Source organism: Orcinus orca, chromosome 21, assembly GCF_937001465.1.
Source record: "Orcinus orca chromosome 21, mOrcOrc1.1, whole genome shotgun sequence".
Taxonomy (NCBI): domain Eukaryota; kingdom Metazoa; phylum Chordata; class Mammalia; order Artiodactyla; family Delphinidae; genus Orcinus; species Orcinus orca.
The window spans coordinates 17,597,283-17,621,700 of record NC_064579.1 but is presented as its reverse complement, the minus strand read 5'-3'; the positions used below and the strand labels follow the sequence as shown (position 1 = coordinate 17,621,700).

Below are 24,418 nucleotides of genomic sequence, written 5' to 3'. Positions count from 1 at the left end.
TATTTCTCATACTTATTTCTAAACAGCTTTTCGTCTTTTAACTAATATACATTGACATCCTATGCATATGTACCACTTCGGTAATGCCACTCTAGACAAATATAAATGTTTTAATCTTGAAAAAAATAGGTATTTGCAAGCATGTAAATGAATGAAAGTTTCACTGCAGACACCTAATCAGAACCCACAATCAACCAAAATTTTAGAGCTATAGTTGACTTTTAAAAGAAAAACAAAAAGAAAAAAGGAAAAACAAATCTCTCATTTTGGAGGTCAGCAACAAGTCTGAGATACTTATTTGGGTTGATACAAACTGAACAAATCTCCCGTATCTTCCTCAACTATTTCATTCCATGGTGATGGTGTAGTAAATAATAACTAAGATGGTTTTGTCATCACACAGAATGAGGCTCAAATTGCTCAAATCCTGGTTTGCAACTTACTAGCAAGTTATCTTGGGTAAATGACTCCCCAAGTCTCTATTTTCTCTGCTGTTAAATGGGATATCTGTCTGTAAGGATTAAATGAAATACTACATGTAGAAGAACACCTAGTAAAGTGCCAGGCACCCAAAATAACTCTAAAAAAATTTAGTTGCTATTATTGTAGCAGATGTTTGGAATCATGATCCTAAAAAATAGTTACAAATATCCCTTAGATGCTAGTAATCCTAGATTATAAAAATGCAATCTGGATTCATTATATTGTATCTGCTCAGATACAAAACTACAGGTTAAGCAGAAAAATTTTCAGTCACAACATTCATGAGAATTCCAGTCAGATGAGTATTTATTCCAGTTCATTTTTAGATCACAACTTAACAGTGGCAAACTAATGCTTTGTTATAATAACTATTCTTAAACTGAATTGTATGGTGTAAAATGAAATCATTAAAAGACTAATTCTTAACTTGAATTAGTGACCTAAACATTAAAAATAAATTATAATTCTATTTCTTTCAGCTATTACCTAAATGTTGTAAGAGAAGAATAAATTATGACCCTTCTTTTACTGTTACTGAACAAATTTAGACAAACAGGTGCTAACATACTTATCTGCTATGAAGTTCCTTCTTCAGACAGGATTTGAAAGTGGGATACTTCTGAACTGTTTTATAACCCTGTGAAACAGAGGATTAAGAGTGTGCAAATGTAAATAAAATGTTATGGGGTCACAGATATTCAATAAATAAGGCAAAAATAAAAATACATAAAATCTAAGAGAGAAATACAGTGTCAAGGGTTTATAGCATAGTTTTATATTGGGGTGGCCAAAAAGTTTGTTCGTGTCTTTCGTAACATCTTACAAAAAACCTGAACGAACTTTTTGGCCAACCCAATATTTTAGTTTGATCTTGCTATTCTAAAATATTTGAGGAAAAAAATGATTTTCAACGCATGCCCTTTTAGGCATTTGTGCCATCACCGCAAATGTTAATAACTAACCACTAGGTGGCAGTTAAGTACACGGTATCTTTACCAAGACAGTTGGGATTTTAAGAATCCATTAAAAATCTTTAAAAACATTGTCTCAGATGAATCTTGATTTTTTGGTACATATATATATTTTTTCTTTTTAAATGTATAATGCTCAGGGGTACTGTTACCAAAGAGGGAAGATTGAATATTCTAGCTGTTAATCATATTTTTTTTTCTTTTTCCATTTGTGGCACATCCAAATACATTAAATGTGTAAACATTTATTGATTTATGCTACATTTCATTCTTTAAAACATACTTCTGAGAAAAATCACTGCATTTCTTGTAATTATTTTGCAGTATAAGATGTTAAAAGGAAAGAACAGTTCAACAGACAAAAAAACATTTTTTACCTCATTTTCCATATAAAAAGTACTGAATATGCAGTGACTTAAGAACCTCACGTTGCCTAGTGGAAATCTGCATCATATAAAATGAGAAATAGTGATATTTCTTTGTATACTAGCAAGTCTTAAACAGCCAGTGTGCAGACTGAATCAAAATATTTGGCAACATTGCCAAAATATTTGGCAACTGGGATGAAGACATTAAACTAATTGAATATGAAAATAAGTTATTAAAATTCACACTGATTTTATATTTAAAAAAGCATCACCTTTTATCTCTTCAAATTGTTTTTGAAAATAGGTAGGGCCTTATGTTTTTTCTTTTCAAATATAACATTTCCTGTTTATATCCTTAAAAACTTATATAAATTGTTTCTGAAACTTAGATGGATTTTTTTCTTTCAGTTTTTAAAAAGGATAGCAATAGGGTTGAAATTTATAGGTTTACCCGGAATCCTCTATGGAGTCTGTCTTTCATAATTCCAATGAATTCTTTATAGCTTAATTGATCATCTTTGTCAACATCAAAAATCTTAAAGACTGTGTTCACTAAATGTGGTGAAAGTCTGAGGCCAGTGGCTACATAGACGGCACGTTTAAATTCATCTAGATAAATGACACAGAAAAGGAGTAAACCATTAACATTATTTTTATAATATGTGTTAATTACTAGCAAGGTTATAAAAGAAGGTTTTTTTTCTAAACATGGGTATGATCTTATGTAACATAGCACTTTTCATTAATCATGCCATCTTTTTAGGGAACATAAAATTTTTTGCGGTTTTAATTAAAAGGGCCTACTATCAACCACAGATACTTTAGAGGTTATTAAGGTGAATAAGTTCTCAAGAAACTTACAGTTCAGATGGGAGATGACACACCTGCCTAAATAATCATTACACAGGACCACACAAAAAGCAGCAACAAAGCGCTATGAGAATTTGGAAATGAGTGGTTACTTGTGGGGTAGCGTGGCGTAGGGAAAAGAGAGAGAAGACAGCGATTAGGGAAGGCTGCCGCTTTGTATCTGAGTTCAGCCCTGAAGGATAAAGGATTTCAGCTTGTAGAGATGAGAGGAAATGGCAGATGATGACATGAAAGAACAAAGGTGGGGCAGGGCACAGGAGCACAAGGCATGTTCAGAAAATGAGCAGCCTGGACACCCAGGAGCTGGGGAAGCTCTGCAGGGGGACTTTGAGGTGAGGAACCTGTACGATCTTCAACAGGCAATTGGGGAACTGAAGAATTTTCCATAGCAGGTGTGTCAGGGTTAATCTGTTTTAGGAAGATTATTCTGTGAGTTGTCCAGGAAACGTCAGAGAGGAGAGTGGATAATGGCAGGAATACCACTGCGGTGGCTACAGCAATAGCTCTTTCTAAGGGGTGATAACGTGAATTAACGTGCTAGAAGTGGCAACAGAAAAAAAAAAAAAAGAGACAGATCTATTCCTAGCACCTGCAAGAGTGATTTTTTTCATTTCGTTTCATTCAGTTCCACAAAGTAAAAGAGCAACTTTCCATTCTGAACCAGCTAAGCAGATACTGACTTTTTCTCTTTTTAAAGTTGATTAGTAGGTTTACCATGGCAGTAAAACATTGGCCTGTTAAGGCAGGGCTCCCAAAGGTTTTGGTTTTAAAACACTAAAATGTGTTAAGAAGATGCCTTATTTGAATATCTAGACCAGTCAAAGGGTGAAATATGAAAACTTTTCAGTTTTTAGGTTTCTTTTCCTCAACGAGTAAGTGAATGAAGCTATGCGAGGGATTCACTATCTGTGTTTTGGGGAAAGAGAATTATTAGCACTTAGAGGCTCCGGTTTGCCTTGTCCCTAGAACTTGGTAATAAAATAACGAGACTGTCCTCTGAGATTGAACTGGGGGATTAGCACTTATTAGATTATGGCAGACACGGGTAAAACCACCCTAAAGACATAACCAGAAAGTCCTCATATGGCAAGAATGTTTAAAAACAATATGGCCACGAGGGAAGGGAAGGTGGGTCATAGCTACAGAATGCTGGGAAAAGGACTTGACTTGTTAGTCTACCTACAGGGAAAGAATGAGCTGGTCCTGAGGACTACAGCATTCAGAATTCTATGGCAGTTGTATTTTTTGGTAAATCAAGCAAAATTGACTGTCATTTTTATATATCGTTCTTAAAACTTGGCTAATGTAAGTCCATGGCTAAGAGGTGGCTCTGTTGACAAAATTCAGGTTTCTGAGCCAGCAGAGAGTGTGGGTAAAGTCAGTAAGACAAACAAATAATATGAATATCACCCTGTGATGATGTTTGCGGCATGGCCAGCTGGCTCTTCTATAGGGAGACACATATCCCCTCAAGGTTACCAAGCAGCCATGAGGTTTCTTCCTCTTTAAACCTTTACAAACATCATTAGCTTTTCCCATAATATGCAGTGAAGCGCAATCATAAATTTAATACAAAATAGTAGCATATTTTCCTAAATTTAGCTTAGGGAAAACAAATTTCCTGTTGAAGTATACACCAAACTTTCAGGCAAATTGATGGCTAATATGATATATCTAGTTAATTTGTTGTCAAAGTCACCAGAAGCAATGTAGGAGTATGGTTTGCTTTTAGTTTTTGAAAGTTTCTTACTTACCTTGCCCTATAGAGCGACTTGCAAAATTATACATATTCAAGGCTATTGCAAAGTCTTCTAGGTTGTTCAAAAACTGGAAAAATGACCTGAATTCATCAAATGTAATGCCCTATATTGGGAAAATATATGTAAATATATTTAGCATTGTCAAATTGATTTAAATAAATATCTACGCTTACTAGAAATAAGTAGACTGAGCATCAGCAATATATCTTGTAAGTATATATTTCCAGGGTATCTTCTGAAACCTTCTTTCTCCAAACGAAATGTAAAATTCACTCAAATTTTTTCCACTGGGTAATGTTGCTACTATTAGCAATGATAGGTGAAAATATTTTTAAAACACTGTCATACCAGCACAAAGTTAAAGAAAAATGCTACAATAAACATAAATTTAAAAGTTTCCATTTTTAGAAATTCTCACTTCAGGCCTGAATTTCTTAAACTTTAAAAGTTAGTATGATCATTAAGAAAAAAGAAGAAAAAAAACCCTCTAAAAACAGTTTCTCGGGCTTCCCTGGTGGCGCAGTGGTTGAGAGTCTGCCTGCCAATGCAGGGGACACGGGTTCGTGCCCCAGTCGGGGAAGATCCCACATGCCGCGGAGCGGCTGGGCCCGTGAGCCATGGCCGCTGAGCCTGCGCGTCCAGAGCCTGTGCTCCGCAACGGGAGAGGCCACAACAGTGAGAGGCCCACGTACCGCAAAAAAAAAAACACAAAAAAAAACAACCAAAAAAACCCCAGTTTCTCCTGTACATGTATTTCTCCTTAAATATATTTCAGCATTAGGTCATTAATGTCTTTATAATGACAATGCAAAATAAATATGTCTAATAAGCCAACAGTCGTGTATTTTTACTTGTTCCTGCCATGATAAGGCTGCCAGAATAACAGGAGGAAGTACAATGACTGTAGCAGAGCTCTGGGAGGCCCAACACAGGGCTTCCGGTAGGGTCATGGAAAGGACTCTGGAATTTCATTTACGTAAATTGAAATTATTGCCACTGCTATAACTTCAATTAAACAGGAAAGTGACTTGAAATAAGCACAATGTTTATTGCCACTGCTATAACTTCAATTAAACAGGAAAGTTACTTGAAATAAGCACAATGTATCTCTGATAATACGAATTTGGATACAAAGGGCTGCATTTGCTTGATGTGTTCTCCTCAGCAAGATGAACAAAACTGAGAGACAAAGTAAACAGAGAACAAGCAGAGGGCTGAGAGCTTAGGCGTCACAAATTCTGACCTTACTACTGGGGTAGCAGGGGAAGGGAAGCTAAGGAGGTGGCACTGGAAAGCTGGGCAAAGAACCAGAGAGTTTATTTTCATATAAGCCAGCTACTGATTAAGTGATTTATTATCAAAATAATATTATCAATTTGTTATTGAAATAATAATACCAAATTTTAATACACATTAGTTCCACTTCAATTATCACCCCTCTTTACTTTCAAGGAGAATCATCACTGTCATTTCTCTTCACTTTTTCTTTTTCTCTTTCCTTACATTCATTTATGGCCATTCCAACTCTGGATTCTGCTTTGTGATCTGATCCCCCCTGCCATGTTTTCCTGACAGGACTGTTTGACTCAATTAGGGAGACTGAGCCAGAAGGGGTTTGTCTTGATGTGAAGAGCTTGTTGCCAGGGAAACTGGCCACTGCTCTGGTTCTGTATCAGTTTGTGCTGGATCAGCTGTCCCAGCAACAATCTCTGTGTCAGGGTGACAGGTTAATGCTGGTAAAAGTGAAAAACAAGAGGATGGGATATTTTAAAACAAAGTGTAAACAAAAATGTCAATACTTTTAGGGAGCTTAAAATTAAAAGGAAATCAAAGAATGACAGAATACAATGTTCTCCATCTGAACCTTTGGATTTTTCAAAATGGGGATCTCACGTTTGGAAAGACAGGGCAAATTCAAAACCATACAGTAATTGTTTTGTACAGATTAAACTCTTTGTGTTTGTAAATTGAAAAACAGGGCATTCATTTTGACGGCGATTATTTAAAGCAATCCATTCTTAACAGAAGTGAGGGACAGACAGTCTGGGGAAGTGGCAGAGAGACAGGGGTATGGCCATTTCTTCTCCCTCCCCATTCTTATTCCCAGAATCACTTCTGTAATGAACCACTGGGACTTGAATGGAGTGTGTCCTAATCGTTAGAAGTGGAGTAAAAAGAAGTAGCTTACATTGTAACAAAAATAAAGTGATGATAATATCTGACGACTTTAAAGTATCAAAAATACATATATACTGAGAGTCCAGAAATAAACCCAAATATCTATGGTCAACTGATTTTCAGTAAGGGTGCCTTGTTCTCAAATTGTCATGATATGTGATTTGACCTGTCTGGTGATTCCCTGAAGGACCAGCACAGAGGCTAACTTTTGTTTCACCCTTTTCCCCTTGGACTAGAATGGCTTTCCTGGTGACAGTGACATCTATTAAAACATTTAAAGACATACACACTCTATGCCAGCCTGGGGCAAGGGACGACAGAGGAGACAAGTGGCAGACACAATCCAAAAGCCTGGGAAGGAGGAGGCTGAAGAGAATGGTTACTGGGAGAATAGGGGCTCACAGCGCTATTGCATATACTTGGGAAATTGGACATGCCCAGGAACTGACACATGCTTTAACAGACCTGAGAGGACCCTAGGTTACCACCTCTGGCAGATATGTGAGCTCTGTGAAAGCAGGAGGTGAAGGTAAATAAAGGGGCTTAGGTAGCCTGGCGTAGTGTTGAAGGAGTGCTCCAGCTCACAGCTTAACTGCAAAGACTGGGACAGTACTATATTTTTTTCTTCTTGGCTTCAGGCATTTAAGGAAATCTCTGTCAGTTCTCTGGCTAACCCCTAAGATAAAGGAACAGAGTCTTAATTGACTGCACACGACAAGGAATACAGTCTTTTCTGTTTGTTTAGTGACTTATCCAAGTTATTTTGCAAATGGACAACTGTAGGGGAGAATGTGATTTCCAGAGTTACCATATAATATTCAAAATGGCTAGTTTTTAGCAAAAAATTACAGTGCATACAAAGAATCAGGAAAATATGGCCCATTCACAAGAAGGAAAAAAAAGAATCAACAGAAGCCATCCCTAAAGAAGCCAAGACATTGGAACAAAGAAAAAACGATTTTAAATTAATTGTTGTAAATACGCTTAAAGAGCTAAAGGAAACCATGGACAAAGAACTGAAGGGAATCAGGAAAACCATGTATGAACAAAATGAGAATATCAATAAAGAGACAGAAAGTGTAAAAGGAACCAAATAAAAATTCTGGAGCTTAAAAGTACAATAGCTGAAATGAAAAGCTGACTAGAGAAGTTCAACAATAGATGTGGGCAGACAGAAGAAAGAATCTACGAAATTAAAGAGAGGACAATTGAAATTATTCAGTCTGAGGCACAGAAAGAAACAAGAATGAAGAAAAGTGAACAGGGCTTCCCTGGTGGCGCAGTGGTTGAGAGTCCGCCTGCCGATGCAGGGGACACAGGTTTGTGCCCTGGTCTGGGAAGATCCCACATGCCGTGGAGCGGCTGGGCCCGTGAGCCATGGCCGCTGAGCCTGCGCGTCCAGAGCCTGTGCTCCGCAATGGGAGAGGCCACAACAGTGAGAGGCCCATGTACCGCAGGAAAAAAATAAAAAAGAAAAGTGAACAGAGCCTAAGGGTCCTGGGGACACCATCAAGTTCATACATACGTTATGGGACTTCCAGAAGGAAAAGAGAGAAAGGAGTCGAAAGAATATTTAAAGAAATAGTGGTTGAAAACACCAAATTTGAGGGAAGACGGGAGTCTACACATCTGAGAAGCTCAATGAAATCCAAGTAGGATAAACTAAAAAACGCCCACACCAAGACACATATTCAAAGTGTCAAAAGCCAGAGCCAGAGATACTTGAAAGCAGCAGAGGAGAAGCAGCTCTTCACATAGAAGGGATCCCCAATAAGATTAGCAGCTGATTTCTCATCAGAACTCACAGAGGCAAGAAGTGAGTGGGATACTTCAAGTGCTGAAAGAAAAAAACCTGTCAACCAAGAATTCTGTATGTGGCAAAAGTATCCTTCAAAAATGAAGAAATTAAGACATTCTCAGATAAACAAAAGCTAAGGGAATTCATTACTAGCAGACCCGTCCTACAGGAAATGCTAAAGGAAGTCCCTCAGGCTGAAAAGACAAGAAACTAGATAGCAACTCAAAGCTATATAAAGAAATAAAGAGTTCTGGTTAAGGTAAAGGTAAAGGTGATTACATAGATAACACTTCATACTCACTAGGATGGCTATAATTTATATATATAGCAATTCCACTCTAGGTATATACCCAAAAGAACTGAAAACTGGTATTTAAACAAAAAAATACATGTACACACATATTCATAGCAGCATTATTCACAATACCCAAAGGGTGGGAAAAGCTCACATGGCTATGGGCAGATGACTGGATAAACAAATAGTGGTATATACCTACAATGGAACGTTATTCAGCCATAACAAGGAATGAAGTACTGATAGATGCTACAATGTGGATGAACCTCAAAAACATTATGAAAGAAGCCAAACATGGTAAGTCACATATTGCCTGATTCTTTTTATATGAAATAGCCAGAATGGTTAAATCCACTGAGAGAAAAAGCAGACTGATGGTTACCAGAGGCTGGGGGAAAACACTTAATAGGTACAGGGTTTACTTCTGGTGTAATGAAAATGTTTGGGAAATAGACAGAGATAGTGGTTGTACAACATGTGTATATACTAAATGACACTGAATTGTTCAGCTTAAAATGGTTAATTTTATGTTACATGATTTTTACCTCGGTAAAATTTGAAAAAATCAAAAGACTAGAATGAGGAAAAGATTTAAATTGAAAAAGCCAAAAAAATCATCAAGACAAATTATCATCCAAACTAAAACGACCATTTAGAAAACATGCGCTTAAGAGGACCTCAGGAATATAAACTATGTTTATTCTCAACACAAAATTCATACTCATATCATAAATTAAGTGTGCTATTTAGATCAGTAACTGATCTAAATAGCAAATACATAATAACTTTTACAAATATATAAACAACTCTGAAAGACTGAGGGAAGTGTACCATTGTGAAAAAAGCAGAAAATTCAAACTCTGAAATTTACTGGCCAAATGACCTAACAAGGTAAGTCCCTTAAATCTTTCTGGACATCAGTGTCCTCAAAGCTTAATAACGGTAATTTTATTACTTTCTTGTTAGTATTTACATTACGTGGTTATGATAAGCCCTCTTCCCTTCCCTTCTACAGTCTCTATCTACATTCTCTCCTAGGTAAGTTCCCCTGGTCCCATGGTATTTAACATTTTTTAAGTTAGTTATATGGCAATATATTCACCTGTTCAAAATTCAAAAGGCACAAAAGAATATACAACACAAAATCTCCCTTTCTCCCACCCTTGTCACCTAGCCATGTAGTTCCTTTCCTTGGAGGAACCAATGTTTTTAGTTCTGTGGGTCCTTCTAGAATTAGCATAGGCTATCTTTTTAAACAAATGGTAGTATACTATACACAATGTTCTAAGTTGTGTTCTTTTTCATTTACTGCATCTTGGAGATTATTCTATATTAGTACATAAAGACCTTTCTTAGTCTTTTTCCAGCTGCACCTTTTCCCATTTTATAGTTACATCATAATTTATTTAACCAGTAACTTACTGCAAGAGGTAGTTTCTGGTATTTAACCAGTATGTTACTGAAAGAGGCAGGTAGTTTCCAATCTTTTGCTACAATGCTATAATAAATAACTTTGTATATATCTACCATTTCATATAAGTGAATATATATGTAGATAAAATTCACAAAAACAGAAAAGCTTTAAGTTCCACATCTTTAAATATTATCTATCAATTCATTTGACAGGGGCTCTAGGTGCTGCGGATATACAAGTGAATAAAAAAGATAAAAACACTAGCCTTCCTGGAGTTTATGTTCTAGTTAGGGGAGACAGACAACAAATAATAAAAATAAGTAAATATCAATACTATTATTTATCCAGATAAACAATGAAAAATAAAAAGTAAATTATATGGTATGTTAGAAGACAATAACACTATGGAAATAAAAACAGATTAAGGGAAGAAGGAATAGGGAATGCCAAGGGAAAGGGTTATAATTTATCTACTAGATTATTACTTACATAGCATGTTACATATTATTTATATAATAGGTGAGTCTTTATATATTAGATTGGAAGGGTAGGCCTCATTGAGAAATAACATAGTGAGCGATATACACAGCATATCTAAGAGAAGAGCATTCTGGGCAGAGAAAAGAACCCACACAAAACCCCTGAGACAGCAGACTGCCTGGTATTTGAGAAACAGTAAAGTAGCCAGTGTGGCTGGAGCAGAGCGAGGACAGGGGAGAATGGCAGGAAGTGAGGTCCGAGGTAATGAGGGAGCAGCCTGTGTAGGCCTTGGAGGCCACTGTAAGGAGAAAAATGGGGAGTTACTATGATAAGATCTGAATCATGGTATAAAGCGCTTCCTTAAATGCTGAATGGGGAGCGGATGGCAGGGAGGCAAAGCTGGAGGCAGAGAGGTGACTTAGGAGGCAACTGACCTGGGTGGTAGCAGTGCAGGTGGCAAGGAGTGATCAAATGCTGACAGAAGCAGTGCCAGGAGGATCTGTGGTGGATTGTACGTACAATGAGAGGGAGAGGTCCAAAAATTTTGGGCTAGAACGACTAGGAAGAATGGAGTTTCCATTAATTCAAGCAGGGAAGATGGCGCATGGAGCAAGATTTGGGGGGGATGCTCAGGAGTTTAGTTTTGCAACATTAAGCCTGAGATGTCTACTGGATACTACTGGAGATGCTGAGTAGGCGGTATGAAGTAAAAGACTGAAATTCGGGGGAGACGTTTAAACTGGAGACACCATTTGGAAGTCTATACACCAAAAGTAGTCCTCATTGCACCCCTGAATGCTAGTCACACATCCAACTGCCTGCAGACTTTCTTCAAGTGGATACCTCATAGGAATCTAAAATTTAACTTGTCCAAAATAAAACCATTGATTCTTTCCTAATCCCAAGCTTGTAGTCTTGCTTAGCTCAATAAATGGCACTGTTTCACCATGTGGTTCAGGCCAAAACCTAGGAGTTCTTCATGATTCTTGTTCCATCATATTGCAGTCTAATCCAGCAACATGTTCTATCAGCTCTACTTTTCAAATGATCCAATATCTGACCACTTTTCCCTAGTTTCACCCTGGTCCAAACCATGCTCATCTCTTACCTATACTCCTATTATAACAACATTCTAACTTGCCTTCTTCTTTCAAACCTGGGCCAACTGAAGTCTATTCTGTATACACCAGCCACAATGATCTTTTGAGACATGAATCAGGTCATATCTGGCTCATGAGTTAGATCAGATTTGAGTGTCATAGTAGACAGCAAATACTCACTGAATGAATACTTGTTGAATGAACAAACATGACACCTATGTTCTAAAACAAGATTGGCAAACTTTTTCTATAAAGGGTCAGAGAATAAATATTTTAATTTTTTCAGGTTATATGGTGCATGTTGCAACTACTCAACTCTACTGTTATAGCTCAAAAGGAGCCAGAGACAATCCATTAAAGAATGAGCATGGCTATGTTCCAATAAAACTTTATTTACAAAAATAGGAAGTAGGTAGTTTACTTACCACTGCTTTAAAGTTTAAATACTATAGTAGCTTACCATCACTCTTAGAATCACTGTTAGAATAAAATCTAAACTTCTTATTTTGGCCTACACGGTCCTCTGAGACCTGACCCCTAATCTATCTCTCCTCGATCTCCTACTATTTCCCCTTCACCGACTTTACCGTTTTGGCAATTTCTCAGATAAAGGAAGCTTTTTCTGTCCCCAGGCCCTTAGTATTTGCTGTTTCCTCTGCCTGGAAGGTTCTTCATCCAGATCTTGGCACAGGTCATTCCTCACAGCCTTTTCTCAAAAGCTACCTTGATTGTCTATCTTCTTTTCTAGTCCTCTTCATAATATTTATCATTATCTGAAAAGATATCATTTACTATTTTTCCTTTACTTGTTTATTGTATCTCTCCACGAAGAAGTGTTTCCATGAGAGAAGGATTTTGCTTATCTTGTCACTTTATCCACGGTGGCTACAATAAGGCCTAGTAAACAGCAGATGTTTAATATCTGCTAGATAAATGAATGGAAATGAAAGTATTTTAGAAATGTAAAGTGCTATTCAAGTACTACTACTTGTTATTCTTTTGAGAGAAGAGGATGGCAGGTGAAAAGATGGTAAATACAGAAGTAGGGTGTGTTAGGAATATCACTGGCTTAGCGTCTTGGGTTTGAATCCTTGGGCAACTATCTTAAGTACCTGAGAGCCTTAGCTTCCTCTTTTCTAAAAGAAATTTATCAGTATCTGGAAGGTTGTTCTAATGATTGATGAGATAACGCAAAAAAAAAAAAAAAATCAGTGAGAATCAATGCTGGTTCACTTGCTATATTTTCCTTTTCTTACTGTAATGATTTGTTACATTTAAGATACCTCTATCAATTAGAAGTTTTGAGAAGCTGAATTTAACTTAAAAGAAAATTTTTTATTTTTTGGCTGTGCCACACGGCTTGCATGATCTTAGTTCCCTGACCAGGGATTGAACTCGGGCCATGGCAGTGAAAGCACATAGTCCTAACCACTGGCCTGGCAGGGAATTCCCCTCCCCCAAACTTTTTATTTTGAAATAATTTTAAATGTAAAAAATCGGTGCAAAAACAGTACGAAGAGTTCCCTAAACACTTCACCCTGGAATTGATTTTTTTGAATTTCAGATTTTTATAAGTTTCCAGTGGATAAAAGAAAAAAAAGCATATTCTTCAAGGCCCTAATAATACACTCGTAGCTCGACAAAATAGTACAACTTCTGATATTTATTTTTAGGGAAGTGTCTATGAATTGGAAAAAATTTACTTCAACATGTAAAACAGATAAAAGACCCCTAAGTGATTACATAAACTAATAGTCAAATGCATCAAGTCCTTTTTTCCTCATTCCGTAGGGGACCTGCAGAATTGTTAGCACCGTCACAGTGTATCCACTTTAAACAAAGTCAAACTGTTTGCAAGTTTTTCTTGGATAGATTAACTTGATCCTTCTACAAACACAAATAGAAGGCAATATATCCAAAACATCCCATGCTTGAAGGGGTGCTTGTAACACCAGTTCTATTTGGTTGCAGTGATGCACTCAAATACCACTAGATAATGCAACTGCTCAGAATTGCTGACAAAACATTTGCTACTAAACAAATAGACAATCAGTTGTCCCAGGTTCTTAACCATTCATGCCATCCAAACTCTTTGAAAAACCTCACTTCAACTACCGATAAGATCACTCACTCGTCAATAGCCGTCTTCTAATGACCCTTTATTAAGGGTATTATAGAAATGAATAAAGTGTGACTGAAATGATGTCAATATAAACTGTTTTATATGAGGTGATGTTTACATAGTAGTCAAAGCTTATAGCTCAGCAGAATTCTCTTGAAAAGTGATATCCATAATGTGAATAAAACAACTGCTAATAACCTTAAAGGTTTTCAGCATGTCTAAGAAAAATATGGATATCTACCCAGAATTATATTATTTTTTAAATTTTTTAAAAAATTTATTATTTATTTATTTTTGGCTGTGTTGGGTCTTTGTTGTTGTGCATAGGCTTTCTCTAGTTGTGGTGAGTGGGGGGCTACCCTTCGTTGCAGTGCGCGGGGGCTTCTCACTGCGGTGGTTTCTCTTGTTGTGGAGCATGGGCTCTAGGCACGCAGGCTTCAGTAGTTGTGGCTCATGGGCTCTAGAGCACAGGCTCAGTAGTTGTGGCGCATGGGCTCAGTTGCTACGCAGTATGTGGAATCCTCCCAGACCAGGGCTTGGACCCGTGTCCCCTGCATTGGCAGGCGGATGCTTAACCACTGTGGCACCAGGGAAGTCCCAACCCAGAATTTTAAATTAATCCATTTTAAAGTTTAGCCAGAGCGCTTAAGACACAGAGGAAAGAAGGATGGAATATATCCAAAGAATCTATTAATCCACAGAGGAGCAAAAGAACTAACAGAAGGACAATATATTTTACAGACCTATATAATTACAAGATAATAACATATGTAACAAAATAAAAATGGGGATTAGATACCTTTTCTTCAGGTATACTATAACGCACATTTTCCAAAAATACTGATGTATTTTCCACATTTGTGTATCGTAAAAGAATATGAGCAAAATCTTCTTCACTGATAGTATTCATCCCATTAGAGTAGGAAAGGAATTCTATTTCTAGAACTTCTGTTTGGAGGTTATCCATGAATCTATGACAAAAATACATAAACAATGAATAAGATAAACGAAGAGTGATGGTAACAGATGGTACTTAGCCTCTCAGGACTTTGGCTTCTTCATCTGTAAAATGGGCATAACAAGAATATCTTGCAGGGTAGCGATGAGACTTAAAGGAGTTAATGTGCCCTGCCAATTGTTTACTGCAGCAAACACTATATACATGCCTATTTATTATTATTACTGCAGCTTATCAAGACTGAGGAATTGGTAATATTCTTTCTTCTGAATATATAGGAAATAATCAATCCAGATATCTGGATAGTTTTCATCATTCAGTGACTTCCTGTTACATTTATCAATAGAACTACTGGTACACAAGCACTGACGGGAGTGGATATTTGTTCTAGAGTATCTTTAGTTACGATGAAAGCAGCAAAGAGGTGAGTGTCACTGCACTAAATGATTCCTAAAGACCTTCCTGACTTTAGCATGTTAACGTTTTTCAATACAAATATAAAAATTAAGCTCACCTATAAAAATCTTCAAAGTTGAGCTCAGCTTTTCCTTTCTTTCCAAAAAAGTGTACAAGAAGTGTAGTATCTGTTACTAAGTTTGTAATGTCATCAGCACGCTTTAAAAAAAATCACAATTTAAAGGTTAGCTGCAATAAAACCAAACAGAATACAGATACCCAATATCCCCCAAAGAACACACATACATTAACATTAGAATGAAAAGCAGAAGGATGTATTAATACATGCCATTACAGTTAAAAAGAAGTTCAAAATTCGAAAATGGAAATACTGATGAAATTGATGTTTATCTTCAAAAAACTTAAAGTTATGATTATATTAAGAAGTCTTCAGCCTCAAATTGTGCATATAGGGTATCTATAGTTTAAATGATCTAAAATAGTTACAAGCCTTTAGTAATCATCAAATATTTTATTTTTATTTAAGTAATTTACTTTGGATTTTCCTAATCAACCTGAAAAATTCATTCATTTAGGATGTCCAAAAGAGGTAAATTCCTCAGATTATTGAACAGATAGGGCTGACAAAAGAATGGCCTCAAGCTTCGTAAAATAGTTTCCTTGAACCATGATTCTTCCCTATTGTATTCTTATCCATGATACTTTAAATAGAAGACACTGTATTTTGAAATAGAAACTACAGTAATATTACCTTGGAATTTATATCATCTGCAATTTTTTCCAAAGAAAAGTCTTACATTACTTTTTGAATGGATAAGAAATTAATTCCAGAGGATTTTCCCTTCCCCATTCAACTTGATAAACAAGTTCCAACAAATGTATTCTTAAAATAGCTTAATTATAGTCCTTATAAAGTTTAATGGCCTGAGAAAATCTTCCCTTTTTAATGTAGCTTTATAGGTTTCCTTTTTCTTCCCTCCTTCCCATCCCATTCCCTTTCCTTCCTTCTTTCTCTTTCCTTCCTTCTTCACTTGGCCATTAACTCATACCTATCTTATAAACTCAGTTACAAAAATAATAAAATTCAAGTGATTATAACCTCTCCCCATGTATTATCCTGGAAAATGTAAGAAAAAGTAAGAGGTTAAATAATAAGTATCGTTTTCTATATTTAAAAAATAGCTGCAAATGTCCATCTAAAGGTACATATTTGAAACTATTACTTCTTGACCAGAATCATGATACCACTCCATAGAAAACATAAGAAATAGAAAATATATACTTCTCTTCAAAGCATCAGTCGTCTTCCATGTTCCCTGATACAGTCTCATCTTACCCATCTTCCAAACACTAAATTTGGCAATCTTTTGATCCCTGATAGCCCCCTTCCCAATCTTTCATGAAGATAGCCATTTTTATCCTTCATAACATTTGTTGGGTCTTTATTTCCCTTCTCCCTAGACCAAATATTCTTCTTCTCTTGTAACGACTAGAATGGAGTTATAGAAGACTACATCTTCTGATAGGCTTTTTCCCCTCCAACATGCCCTCTTTTAATCCATGAAACTATTTTTCTAAAGTGATCTTTCTGCTACATGGATTACTCATGTCTCTCTTAAAGACTCTTTAAAACATGTAGGGTATCTTCTACTTTAAATTATCTAAAATTGTTGAGATTCTTTAGTAATCACCTATGTAGTCTATATTTGTAATTTAGTTTGGATTTTTCTAAATAATCTCTAGAATGTAACCTCCTAATAATTGGTTTGGATGATCTCTACTACTTCTTATTTGACTTTGCTGACAAGTTCCAAGTATTCTCAGGAGCTGGAATAACCGAGAAGTTCCCTATAATATAACCAACTCCTTTGATCTGATAGTGGTTTGATCTGATCACTTGTGAAAAAAGACACAGCCAGGAAGCCAGGTGTCACATATGTATCTTCTTGAACAAGCTTATTATGAGTGTTGAGGAATATTAGTGGTGCCAGTCTTTCAAGGCCCCCTATGTGACGAATTAGTGTAATTTTTGACTAGTGCTCAAAAGGCACTACTATTATACTTCCACCAGTAGCTTTAAGTTGAGAAGGTAGACTGATGTAACGGAAGGAGGACAGGATTTAAAATCAGAAGACCTGAGTTCACTGACCTTTTTTGATCGTCAGCTTCCTTATCTGTAAAATGGGAAAAACCCTATCTATAATAACCATTTTCAGAATAAGGTTAGGATATGAATGTAAATGAAATATATACATGTTCTTATTGGTAGTCATAAGATGCTTTGGACAAAAGCATTAAGACCTTTGTGGAGGGAGAAGGTAGCTTGTTAATTATAGACATTCTTTTGTGATCATGTATAATCAAATCTAATCAGTTTATTATCCAAGGAACAGCTTAATTTAGTAGGGGGAGGAAATATTTGAGAAGGCATGCCTAAAGGGACCATAATAGTGGGGGCTCGAGCCAATCAGAGGTCAGCATGAAGAAGTGGGGTATCCATCTGGAAGCTAGAGCGATGGAATGTGGAAGAGGGGCAAAATGACCAAGAAGAGGAGCAGGGATAAGGTTTTAGAACAAGTTGCTACTTCACAAATAAGCAGTAGCGTGGTGAGCAAATAGGATGATGAACTCAAGAGTGAGATTTCTGGTTTGAATTCTGACTTTTTTCCTCGTTAGTTAGGTGACCTTGGGGAAGTTAATCTGACCGAGGATATAATTATTCTCAGGAACAACAACAGTACTTACCCTAAAGGGTTGTTGTGAGGATTAGAAAACTCACGTTAGTCAGCACTATAACTGGCATATTGTAAATGTTCAATAAGTGTTAGCTATTATTATTTATTTCTGACAAATCAGTATATTCCAAGAAGTTGTAAAAGGACTAGACAAGACAGAAAATAATGTTGGAGCTTAATGCAAAAAAATATTTTTACATGGTATACTCTTACTTCTTTTGTGTTATTGACACTATACATATATGTTATATAGATCTAAAAAAATGCCTTAAAATGAGAGGATACAGGAACACCAAAAGTTAGAGAGCCCTGATAACATAATTATGGAATGTCTTCCTCTAGTGTTGTCATGTTCCTTACCTCGAGACATAATACACTGAAATGAGGTGGCTTTGCTTTACACAGGTTTTAAATAATGACCTCATTCGGCCAGTTTTCCTCATGCCCATTGAGCAGAGCAAATCTTCATTTACAGTCTTTCATCATCAAAATCTTATTAGACTTAGGTTGCTCTTATCCAGATAATCCAGACCCACAGAGGCATAAACAACAGTTTGACATTAGAGAGAAAAATTAGAAAATGGAAATGGTGAAAACCTTTTCCCCCCATTCAGTGAAACAGAGTACTGTTGGGAGTCATTGAAAACTATACCAGTGTCCTTGGTATCCTAACAGTGTTATATAACTTAAATCACAGGAGAGTTGAGACAAAAATAGAGACTTTATCCCTTTGATTCTTGTGCTCATTGTTAAAATAAAATGAATTCAGGTGTTTTCATTAACAAAGCGAGAAAAAGCCACAAAAGAACCCCATGAGCGGACATTATCTAACTTTGTTTTGATTAAAAATTATTTTAAATGATTTCACCAAAAATGGAATAAACAAATTTTAAAACTTGCATAAAATAAAAATATATCAAGCTATTAAAGAGTTTTAGGAAATTCTTTTAATATATTTTTATTGATTACTATATGATAATAATCTTATCAAGCTCTACTCATGGGCTGGAGGAAATCGTCAAACTCTTGATTTGTTAGGAAGGTTTTAAATAACCTACTGAAACTTATTAAGGGTTAGTAAAGTTTAAAGCAGATAAGAAAAAAATTTAAAGTGCATCTGTAAAGCTCAAAACAGTTTTTGTAATTCTGGTACTCAGACTGTATTCAATAGCTGCATGATAGACATATTGTACTATGAATTTATTATCTATTATTTTGGTTAGAAAGTGGTATCAGCTGTGGTATTCAAATTTTCATTATAACATGGTTTTACTATCACTGAAAAAAAATTTATGGTTAGAAATAGCTTTGGAATAAGAATATGAGAGTCTAATCTCAAATTTACCTACATTATGTAAAGAGAACTGCTTTATCTCAATATTTGCATTTTAAATATAAGAGAAACAAAGAAATACAAATAGATTTCTACGCTTTCTTTCTGAACTAATTCAAATCCTGAAGTACTGACAGTATAAACAATTCAATGTTTCACTGGCATCAGTAGTAACCTATAAGGAATTATAATGAGTTGTAATTTAACTACAGCTAATTCTCAATTATCTTCTCTAATGTGGGAGGGCAGTAACAGAGATGATCCCCCAATAATTATTTTACTTGGAAACACAATATAAGTTTTGTTTTCTTTTCTTCTTTTTCTTTGCACTTCTCTCCATCAAATTTATTTTCACGATGTTTGAGTCAATTCACTAATTGATTTAGCAGCTTATGATTATAGTGTGGATTGATTACAGTTAATGGTGTGCTAGTGAACTGGCTCTCTAGGAAAATTAAAAAGCCTGATTTGTAGTGTTTGCCAATGTCTACGGTAGTAACATGCCTAGCATGGTCAATCTGAAGGTACCAACGGAATGTCATGGAATGCTGAGTTGGGAAGAGATGTGCAGAACTAGCTCTGGGAAGCTGTAAAAGCCAGCTCCAGCACACATCAGATGGAGCAATAAACATCTTCAAAAGATCTTAAGCAAATCTTATAAAAGATCTTTGAGTATGTGTAAGAGCTGACTGGTCTTCTGACATTACCAAGATTTAAATTAAATTTGACATATAATAAGCAGGTTGTGCCTAACTGTGAGAATTTCTAGCAGAGTTCAATGGGATTGAAGATCAGTTGGAGGCTGAGAGGTGGACAGCCTATGGTGGGAAGAGACAGCAGGACACGACTGCTAATTTGAAGCTGGGCACAGCAGGCTTGTAGGGACTCTAAGGACTAGTGTCCCCCATTGCTCTTACTTTTAGGCACTGACTACTATATGCCTACATAAATGATTACAGAATTAAGCACTTCTAAAATATGTGTAAATGGACTATCTACTAGCACTTTATGACTAAAAATAGCTAAAATTTGAAAGGTAATTTTTAAAGATTAATAATTGCTGGTCATAATTACATCATATTTACATATCACAGACAGATTATATGTAGGGCAGAATGCTTTATTTATTTGTTTTAGGACTTTAAAATTGTGCACAAGTGACAAAATTAACATTTACAAGTGTTTGCCCTGCTCTAGAGGTGACCACTGAGTAACACTATGTGGGTAACAGAATTCATTCCAGTTTACTTCTCTAGATATTTTTAAGTATAACTTTTAAGTCAAACTTTAGAAAAAGAAACGAGAAGCCAACTTTCAAGAGAAAAAGATAATGAAAAAATACATCTCTTGGTATTTACTGAAAAGTCCTTTGTGGTAAGCCAGACAGCCATCTCTAATAAAGTTCTTAAAAATTCTTAATAGGGAACATAGAAAAGTATTTAATCTACAAGACATAGCCCATCTTTTAAAGTGACAAATCCCTATTAACAGTGCCATAATGAGAGTGGGGTGGTGGGAACAGTCCACCTGAGTGCAGCAAAAAGGTATGTGTCTCTATGGAATTCGAAAACAATAGTGCATGATATAATGGTCAGTCTACTTTTAATTTTCCACACACTGGCAATCCTAACCAATGTCAAGGTAAAATGTCCTCCCTTCCCTGACTGACAGCTGTTAGCACACCTCCCCCATGCCCACCCTTGGTAAGCCACTCGCTATTAATGTTAGGAAATTTGATTTAAAATCTACCATAACTCTAAAGCATTATCTATCTTTTACCAAGTTAGAAGTTACAGCACTTCATGTAACATTGCAAATTATAAGGTTAAAAGATTCAGTGAAACTATAAAAATTGTATTTTCAAATTTCCTGAAAGTGACCTTTAAGTGAAAAAGAACAGTATTTCCTTTTAATTAAGTTGGAAAGTCGTGTTTTCTACAAGAAGCGAGTGGATTTACCATGGGCTATTACAGGTGACCTTGCCGCCCCTGCCAGCACAGTTGACATATTCAAATATACCAATTTATATATAGGAATTACTGCTTTACTGGAGAAAAAGAGAAAATATAAAATATATTTTTGGTTTCATCGCTATGACTCGAAAATGAAATGAGGACTAGATTAAGAAAATGGCAAATAGTACAAGGACCTGGTTGAGGTTTAATTATACCTCTGCGAGGTCTGAAAAGAGTGCTTGGCTTGTATTACGTCTCAGTGTATCCCAATAGCTTCTGGAGACAAGTTCCTCAGCATCTGTTTTAAGTACCTGTAGAAGTTTTAAGAAGCACAACTGAAATCTAAAGAATAGTCAGAAACAATGATAATTTATACAGTTTAAATCTCTTCTAGCCAACCTTGAAAAGAAAACACATTAGCTTACCTTTTTTGTTTTCTGCTGCACACAGCAGTATCATATTACATCACTGGTAAACCCAGGGCATTTTCAAAGGTGTAATGGTATATAACCACTATTTCTAAGTACAATGTGGCTTTGTCAATAAGAATCACATTCTTCACCCCTGCCCCATGCCCTTCTAATGAAACATACATAACTTCTAAGAAAGTGTGAAATAAAAATTTTATTCACACCTTGTGTGAAGTAAATTTATTTGGAGAAGATTTTGGTAATTTTATAGCAACCTATAAAAATTCAGCTTAATTTAAAAATGAATCATTGTTGGTTAGCATATATTATGTTAGTGCATCAAAGAATCAAAATGACCATATCCATACTTTAGAGAAAGTAAATTTAAATTAATCGAAAACTTGTCACAAAAAAATATGCAAGTTTAAGGCAAACCACTCAAAGCTGATCAGGGATTTGGTGTCTATTGTAAATAGATCAGGTACTTTCTGATCTATTCCAAGGACAGAGCACTAGCTTCTATCTCGGTACAGGCTAGTCTAAAGCAGGCGATATCAGAATTAAGAAGTGTAGTCTAATCTTTACATGAAATGTAGAACTACAAGCTTAACTTGGGTCTCTATAAACAAAAATAGTTAAATGTGGTTTCTCTCAGGATTTACCAGGGAAGGTTTCACAGATTCTCAGGCTTGGTCTTCTTTGGGTTATTGTGAGAAGAAAATGCTGCATGATGAATTTAGGAGGGAGTGGCTGATGATGAGAGAACTCTTATTTTTGTGTGTGTGTTAGTTTTCAAAAGTCCAGTGCCACTAATAAAATTATAAGCATCTGGGAATTATTTCAAAGATCTGTGTTTTAATTCATTATTATGAACTAGAAAACACTGCCTACTGCCCATATTTTAATAAACTTAATAAAATGTTAATAATAAAGTATTATTAAGCAGGAATCACTTATATAACATAGATGTATTTATTACCATAAGTGTAAATGTAGCAATGTGGCAGAGAATCTACTCGTCACCCCCTTTAGCAACTAAATAAGCTGTAACCAAGTAAAATTAACTGAGTGTAGCACTAACACGGTTCATTTTCTTTTACACAGATATAGCAGAACCTCAATAAATGGTAACTAGATTAAATACTCTGCAAAGTTATCTAAATATTTTGAATGTGGATATATTTTTAAACTGTAACGTAGAAAGGCAGTATATGGTCAAGAAAAGGACTGCTAAACCAACCTAACTAGAAAATAAGGCTCACTACACTATTATTAGGAGGGTAACAGGAGTGACTTGCTTGGTGAAGCCAGGCCTCTCCCCTACTTCCAAACCCTGGTCACCCTCATCCCTACCCCACCCACACAGACTGTGATGACATTATTCATACTTACAACATATGAAGGGATAAAATTGGTTTGACAAACTATATTGACACGGATCTCTATAGGAAAAAATGTATGTTCTGAGCATAGAAAAGGGAGGGAGGGAGGGAGGGAGGGAGGGAGGGAGGAAGGAAGGAAAAGAGCAAGAGAGGGAGGAAGGAGGGAGCCATAGTGTGAAAAGTTCATATACTGGAATCCTAACCCCCACGGTGATGGTATTAGGAGGAGGTGGGGCCTTTGGGAGGTGATTAGGTCATGAGGGCAGAGCCTTCATGGATGGGATTAGTGCTCTTAGGAAAGGGGTCTGAGAGAGCTCCCTTGCCCCCTTCCACCATGTGAGGACACAGTGCGAAGGTGCCACCTATGAACCAGGAAGCAGGCCCTCATCGGCTGCCACAATGAATCTGCTGGGTTGGTGATCTTGGACTTCCCAGCTCTCAGAACTATGAAAAATGATTATTTGTTATAAGCCACCCATTTTAAGGTACTTTTGTTATAGCAGCTCAAACAAAGACAGAAGGAAAGAAGGAAGGAAGTAAAATAAGGGAGAAAGGGAAGATAGAAGGAAGGAAGAAAAAGGAAGTTAGGGGAAAAAAGACCGATTTAGAGATGGGACTCCATCACTGTGGTAAGCAGAACAGAGGCTCCCTAAAGTGGTCCATGTGCAGACAGGTAAATACCCTATATATAAAGTAAGGGTCTGAGAAAGGCTACACGCAGAGGTTAGGCAAACTAGGAAAAAAATCCCAAAATATTAGCCCATAGAATCAGGTGGTAAACTGTCTTTGCTATTAGTGATATTTAAAAACACAGAAAAATATAAACAAACAAAAGAAAACTACATCTTTATAATCTGTCCCACTATGACAAGTGTGGCCTGAGAAACCATAATCCGAGAATTGTAATTTAAAGTTACATGGGACTGCAGGTACCTGCAATGTATCACAGAAACAAACATACACACACAAGTCTTCCCAGGAAAAACACACCCTTAACTCAGCCCTTACAGAATCCACACAGATGCATTCCAACAAATACATGCTCATAATAGGAAATTACTAAACGTAAAAGAACGTAAGCCACCATAAGTAGGAACCAGCAGAAACAACAAACAACAGAACCAGAGCTGCAGGCTCCATATATTGAAATTATTAGATATGGAATACAAAATAAGTTTAATAAGTTTAAAGAAGATGAAGTTGTATTTGACAGGACTTTTTAGGAAAAAGGGACTACCAAAAATTATTAGGCTGATTAGAAAAAAGAACCAAATAAAACTTCTAGAAATGAAAAATGAACCACTGAAATTTAATATCATATTATATATAGCTAGAGAGAAAATCAGTGAACTTGAAGATAATATGAATAAAGTATACAGAATGCAGTGT

General features: G+C 36.1%; 1 protein-coding gene across 3 annotated transcripts in view; it reads right to left on the bottom strand.

The window, feature by feature from the left end:
- MICU3 (mitochondrial calcium uptake family member 3) overlaps positions 1 to 24,418 on the bottom strand; it is an 88,082-nt gene that overhangs the window by 3,000 nt on the left and 60,664 nt on the right. For 2 of the 3 annotated variants that reach the window (XM_004277171.3, XM_033400631.2), the window contains 6 exons: positions 21,453 to 21,548; positions 15,312 to 15,412; positions 14,639 to 14,810; positions 4,447 to 4,555; positions 2,274 to 2,431; positions 1,052 to 1,120 (listed from right to left, as the gene is read on the bottom strand). In XM_004277171.3, coding sequence (XP_004277219.2) covers positions 1,052 to 1,120; positions 2,274 to 2,431; positions 4,447 to 4,555; positions 14,639 to 14,810; positions 15,312 to 15,412; positions 21,453 to 21,548 — 705 coding nt within the window. Of the gene's footprint in view, positions 1 to 1,051; positions 1,121 to 1,831; positions 1,899 to 2,273; positions 2,432 to 4,446; positions 4,556 to 14,638; positions 14,811 to 15,311; positions 15,413 to 21,452; positions 21,549 to 24,418 lie in introns of all 3 variants that reach the window. The other variant, XR_004475408.2, reaches the window with a different exon arrangement.